The 6,120-nt window shown below is 59.8% G+C and overlaps 1 protein-coding gene across 1 annotated transcript in view; it reads right to left on the reverse strand.

Annotated features, from left to right (window-relative positions):
• LOC114054146 (histone deacetylase 4) overlaps positions 1 to 6,120 on the reverse strand; it is a 253,940-nt gene that overhangs the window by 12,722 nt on the left and 235,098 nt on the right. Inside the window, exon 16 of the mRNA XM_027877293.1 lies at positions 1,500 to 1,605. Within this exon, the coding sequence (XP_027733094.1) occupies positions 1,500 to 1,605 (106 nt within the window). The remainder of the gene's footprint in view (positions 1 to 1,499; positions 1,606 to 6,120) is intronic.

Consider the following 6,120-nt stretch of genomic DNA (forward strand, 5'->3'; position numbering starts at 1 on the left):
AGGGGGGGAGGGGGGAGAAGGAGGGAGAGGAGGGGGAGGAGGAGGGAGGGGAGGAGGGAGAGGAAGGAGGGGGAGGGGGAGGGGATGGAGAGGGAGGGGAGGGGGAAGGAGAGGAGAGGAGGAGGAGGAGGAGAAGCGGGGCACATTTGTCACAGCCCTTCACAAGCATCACTGGCAGCGGGAGGGGGTGCAGAGTTTTCTGCTGCAGCCACAGCCTCCCCAGCCCCGAGGCAGGGAGAGCAGCCCGGGGCGCTGGAGTCATCCCCAGGCAGGCCTGAACAAGAGGAGGGCAGCAGCAGTTTCTGGAAGCACCACGTGGGTGGCGCTGACTTCAATGAATTTCAGTTAATTTGGCTCATTCTCTGCCCAGCAAAGATCATGACTAGATAACGCTGGAAGCTGAACCTATGGCTTAACTGGGGCACTAGAACCCTAGAGGTGGGGTCAGGGGGTACAGCAGATAGGACAAAGGCCTTGGAGTCAGGAAGTCCCAAGTTCAAATCTCATCTCAGACACTTACTTGCAGTATGACCCTGGGCAGGTTACTTAACCTCTGTCTGCCTCAGTTTCCGTCTGTAAAATGGGGATAGCAGCAGTTCCCTCATAGGGCAGCTGTTGTGAGGACCACATGAGATAACACATATAAGGCACGCTGTGAACGTTACAACACTATCTATCCTAGCTGCTCCTTCCCACTATTGATACACGATCACTCTGAAGGCCTGCGCTTTATTACGCTCTGGGAGGTGCCGTCCGGAGCTCCGGACTGCTCCCACCTGGGGACGGTGGGGCCGCACCAGGGTCAGAGCCTCACCCCCGCCCCCATTCACTGGGTTTCAGTGGACAGAAGTAGCCCATGCTTGCAGTGCCCAGGTGCCCTGATTTTAAGCAGGGGCCGCTGGTGGACCAGTGGACAGAATGCTGGGCCAGAGTCAGGAGGCCCTGTGTTCAAATCTGGCCTCAGACTAGCTGTGTGACCCTCTGTCTGCCTCAGTTTCCTCCAGTGAAATGGGAATACTAACAGCATCTACCTCCCAGGGTCGCGATGCTCCGATGAGTGGCTTTGTAAAGTGCCTAGCACAGCACTATATAATGTCAGCTGTCCCTTGTTTACACAGATAATCCAAAACTTATCATGAGCAAGTCTCTCCCGAAAATAGTTATAAGAACCCCTCCCCCAACCAGGAAAAACAAGATCTAAGAGAAAAGTGCGTGGGGCCCGGGCCTGAGCCGGGTCGGGAGGATAGATTGGGGGGAGGGGAAGAGCAGGATGACGGGAGGCTCTGGTGGAAGAAGGGGCGGTGGGGTCCCCCTCCCTCACTGATTCCCCGGGGTCAGCGACAGGGAGCTCCTTCCTGCTCAGGCCCGAGCCGATGGTGACCCGGCTTCCTCCGCAGCGCCACGGCCCTGCCTCGTGGGACCCGCGGGGCATACGCGAGCGCGACGGTGGAGCTGCCCGGGGATAAGCATCCTGCAATAAATACCTAGAAGTTTCTTACTGTCCAATTTCTGTCTGTTCAGGGGGTTGGTGCCGTAGAGCAGGGCATGGGCCTCTGAGTGGACCGTCTGCAGCTCCTCCAGCGTGGCCTTCCGTCCCCGAATGCACTGGAAAGGGCAGAAAGGGGGAGGGGGAAGACCTTTAGCATTTTCCGTCAACAGAAGCCCACCTGCACCCTGGGAATAAGCAAGCCCCGGGGCCGCGGCTCTCCTAAGTCAGAGTTAACTGCACGTGACAGAGGATCGCCAAAGCATTCCACCCATTGTTCGATGCTCCAGAGCTCACTAGAGTACACCACTGTAGACATCCCAGTTCCACAGGGGTTCCAGGAGGAACGCCCCCCGCCATGTGTCGGGGCTGAGTGACCCGCCAACGGGCCCCACGGCCCTGGCTGGCATTCCAGCGCAGGGAAGGGCCGTCCTTTCCCCGCACCCACACACAGCTGCTTTCCTCTCCTGGAAGGCACAGAGGGACCGTGAACCTTGGCACTAACTGGAAACCGGCTTTCGCTCACAGTCTGTCTGTCCGTCCAGGACTTCTCAGCAGCAGCTTTTCCCAGGGGAGATTCCAGAAAGATGCTGAGACCTGCTTGCTTCTGGCTGGCCCCCTGCTCCTCCTGCTCGTGACCCCTTTGTACTTAGACGTCATTCACTAGAGGGACGCCCCTCCGACGGAACACAGACCTCGGAGGAGAGGAGGCCTCCCTGTCGTGGGCTCTAGTGCGAGACCTGCTACGCCTCCTGGGGACCGGCGGCCTCTCTCCGAGGGAATTCCAATTCCACAATGTGGAGAAGTGGGGAGAAGCCTGACCGACCATGACAGGACAGGTGGGAGCACCGGCTCTTCACGGGTGGTGGTGGTGGTCAGTTGTTTCAGTAGGGTTCATGACCCCATCTGAGGTTGTCTTGGCAGAGGTACTGGAGTGGTTTGTCATTTCCTTCTTCAGCTTGTTTTACAGAAGAGGAAACTGAGGCAAACGGGGTGAAGTGACTTTCCCAGGGTCACACAGCTGGTAAGTGTCTGAGGCTGGATTTGAACTCACAAAGAGGCATCTTCCTGACTCCAGGCCCAGCGCTCTAACCACTGGACCACCTAGCTGCCCACCACTGATACTCCGAGTGCGATCAGAGGCGTAAAACCAGGGAGACGGCCCGTTCGGCTTCTAAGGTCCCTCTAGATTTATGATATTGGGATCCCTCTCTGGGCCTCAGTTTCCTCATCTGTAAAATGAGAAAGCTTGTCTCAAAGGCCTCTGAGGTTCCCCCACCTCAAGCTCTAGACCCGTGAATCTAGAACCCCACATACGGCAGAAATTCTCCCAGACAGAAATGGGGCCCTGAGGGTGGGGAACCGTCTGCACGTGAGGACGGCAGACGGGAGACGAGCGCAGTGACCACGGCTGCCGCAGGCTGATGCTGGAGCCACGGGTTCTTTCCCCAGCAGGGGCGAGAAAGCGGGCATGCGGTCAGAAGCCCTGGGTCTGAATGTCAGGCTGAGTCCCTCATAGCCTCCTGACGTCTGCCCCACGCTCTGCAAGACGAGGACCGTGCCCAGGCCCGAGCCCGGGGTCCTCCGGGCCCAGGCCCGGGGTCCTCGAGGCCCGGCGCGCAGCCATGCGCACTGCTCCCAACAGCACGCTGCTGGGCGTCTGGCCTGCTGCCACCCCTGGGAAGGGAAGGACAAGCAGCGTGGGGGCCAAGCGGGAGACTCGGTGCCAGCCCCCGAGGAGGGCACGGTGAGCCGCCAGGAGCCGAGGCCCAGCTCGGGCTGCCCGAGCACCAAACACGCCCAGAGTGACCAAGGCAGACGGGCGCGAAGCTGAGCTCCGAGGGTAGGGAGGCCGCGGTATGCTTGGATCCGGATTCCGTTCAATGGCAGAGAAGCTCGCATTTGTCCCGAGTGGCCAACGGACTTTTCCAGATGGAAGGGACCTCCGAGGTCACTCGCCCTGACCCCTTATCTTACAGAGGAGGAAAATGAGGTGCCAACAAGTGAAGGGACGTGCTCCTGGTCCTAGAGGGGGAGGATGCGTTAGCGGTAGGATGCAAACCCGGGGCTCCGGATGCCAAACCGGGCGCGTTCTCCGCCTTCGAACTGGAGGTGATTCAATCCACTTCAGGCATGGCCCAACGCCTGGGGCACGCAGCCGGGCTCTCAAACGGCCGAGGAAAGATTTCAAGTGGAATTAGTGTCAGTGGAGGAATCCCATTCAAAGATGAAATTGGAAACGATCTGGAGTTATTCAGGCTTACACAGAAAGTGGTGCCCGGGTCCCTCTCCCTGGGCTGAGCGTGGAGGCGGGGCGTGGCCATCTGCTTCCGATTTCTGGTCTCCACTGGACTATGGACGCCAATCAGCGTGCGCCTCCGACAGCTGACTGACTTCCAAGAAGGGGGCGTCGAGGGTCACCTCCTGATGGGCCTCCAGGGTGAGGAGGAACTGACCGGCAGAGGAGGATTCTGGGAATGGTCAGGAGAGCTCCGGCCAAAAGGCAGGGGGCTGGGCCACGCCCCGCCTCCTCCCCTTAGCCTCAATCCCCAGGCGCTTCCACACCGGCCCTCGCCGTATCCCCACAGAGAAAGGGCCCGACACGAGGCCGGGGAGCCGCTCGTGAAGCCGGGAGCAAGAGCCTCCCGTCCGTGCAGCACCCAGGTAGGCCTGAGGGAAAAGCCAGGGCTTTCCGGCTGCTCGGGACACGAGACACGGGAGGGCGATGGGCTAGGCGCACGTGTGGTGCTTCCCTGTGAGGGGAGGTGAGAAGACAAGGACTGACTCTGAGCACAGCAAACTCCTAGCATGGAAACTCCCTTCACCACTAGAGACTGACTGGCAGCTCGTCTCTAATTCACGGTCTCAGACGGCCGTCCTATTCACGTAGAACAGAGCACCCGACTCAGACCCGGGAAAATCGAGTTTGAATTCTGCCGCAGATGCTTACTGTGTGACCCTGGGCGAGCTGCTTCTCCTCTGAGCCTCAGTTTCCCCATATGTAAAACGGGGACAATGGCTACTCCCCTGCAGGGCTGTCACCCATGCGCATACCCCGTCAACGGCGTCGTGGTTACTACTGTTGTCGTTTTCATCACCATCACAAGATGACTGAAGTGGGGTCGTCCCCATGTCAACAGTGGCCATTAACCACCGGCTCTGTCCCCCCCGGGGACCAAGCTGGCCTTCACGATTCACGTCAGCTCCATTATCTGCTGAGTGCCTACCACACACCAGGCGCCCCGGGAGGGCGTATGCCGATGGAGCATAAATGGTGCTCGCTGAGGGAAAGGCCAGGGCAGGAGGGTCCCCTGGAGCCAGGAGGCCAAGTGCCTGAGCCGGTCACCGCCACTGACCCCCCAACGCACAGCTTGGCGCCACCCGAGCGGACGGGGCGAGAGCTGCTTGATTTATCGACATTCCTCCTGCGTGTCCCAGGATCAGCGGACTGACCACAGCCCCCTGATCATCCCGCTCTTGCTTCTGCCCTGTTCCTCTTTACGTGCGTGACCTACGGCAAGTGCCTTCCATGCTATGCTCAGGGCCTCAGTCTCCTTCTCTGTAAATGGCAGGGCGGGCCCAGCTGGTCTAAAGCAGACACTCCCCAGTCACACCTGAGTCCAAGCTCCCGGGGGCCGGGGGGGGGCAGGCCCCGTCTCACTTTCGTTTTGTACGGCTGCGTACCCCGCAGCCAGTGCGGCAGGTGCTTAATTAATGCCTGTGGATGGAATTTGATGGCCTCTGAGGGCCTGCCGGTCCTTGACCCACGAGGCTACACAGGGCCTCCCCTGGCCTGGTGTCTCACACGTGTCCCTCCCTCTCCTTCCTCCAGATGAGTCAGAGATGGAGAGGCCCTGGGGGTCACTGGGGTCACTCCCTGCACGCTGGGCCCAGGAAAGTTAAGGATTCAGGACAAAGATCATCAAAGACTGGCCAACTCCACCTCCTCCTTTTACAGATGAGGAAACTGAGGCACAGAGAAGGCAGTGCCCAGGGCAGGGTGTGAACGGGCTCTAAATCTCCCCTTCTCTCTTCAGGGAAGTCCTGGGAACCACTAGGCCAAAGTGGTCAGCGCCGTCCCTCATTCTGTCTAATGCCTGGAACTGAAGACAGATGGGGGGAGGGGCAGGGAAAAGAGCTAGAAGGGCCCACACTAGGCCACAGGGTCCTCCTCTGTAAAGGGAGGCGTGGACCAGGCCCTGACGGCGGGCAGCAGGGAGAAGCCCGGGCCCAGGCCGATGCTGCCCTCCAGTGGTCACTCATGGCTTGTCTGGAAAGCGAGGCTCCCTCTGAGAGCCTTTACCTAGCCCCCTCCGAGCCCCAGGACAGGTGGGCTAAGGGTGCAGGAGAGGATAGCGTGGGACTCCCAGCATCCTCTCCCCCCTCCCCAAAATCTTAAAGAGAATTTCAAACAGCCACAGAGCCTGATTCCTTTGAGAAACAGAGACAAGAAGCCCCCGCTGTACTGCACCCTCCTTTGGAGCGGTGGGACTGATGGGGGAGGGGGGCCATCCTAGACTGTCTGATGGGCCAGGCGGGGACGGGGAGTCGGGGGGAATGGACACAAAGCATCCCAGACTGGTGTGTGTGTGTGTGTGTGTGTGTGTGTGTGTGTGTGTGTGTGTGTGTGTGTG

The sequence above is a fragment of the Vombatus ursinus genome, unplaced genomic scaffold (genome assembly GCF_900497805.2).
Source record: "Vombatus ursinus unplaced genomic scaffold, bare-nosed wombat genome assembly UNPS02004259.1, whole genome shotgun sequence".
Taxonomy (NCBI): Eukaryota; Metazoa; Chordata; class Mammalia; order Diprotodontia; family Vombatidae; genus Vombatus; species Vombatus ursinus.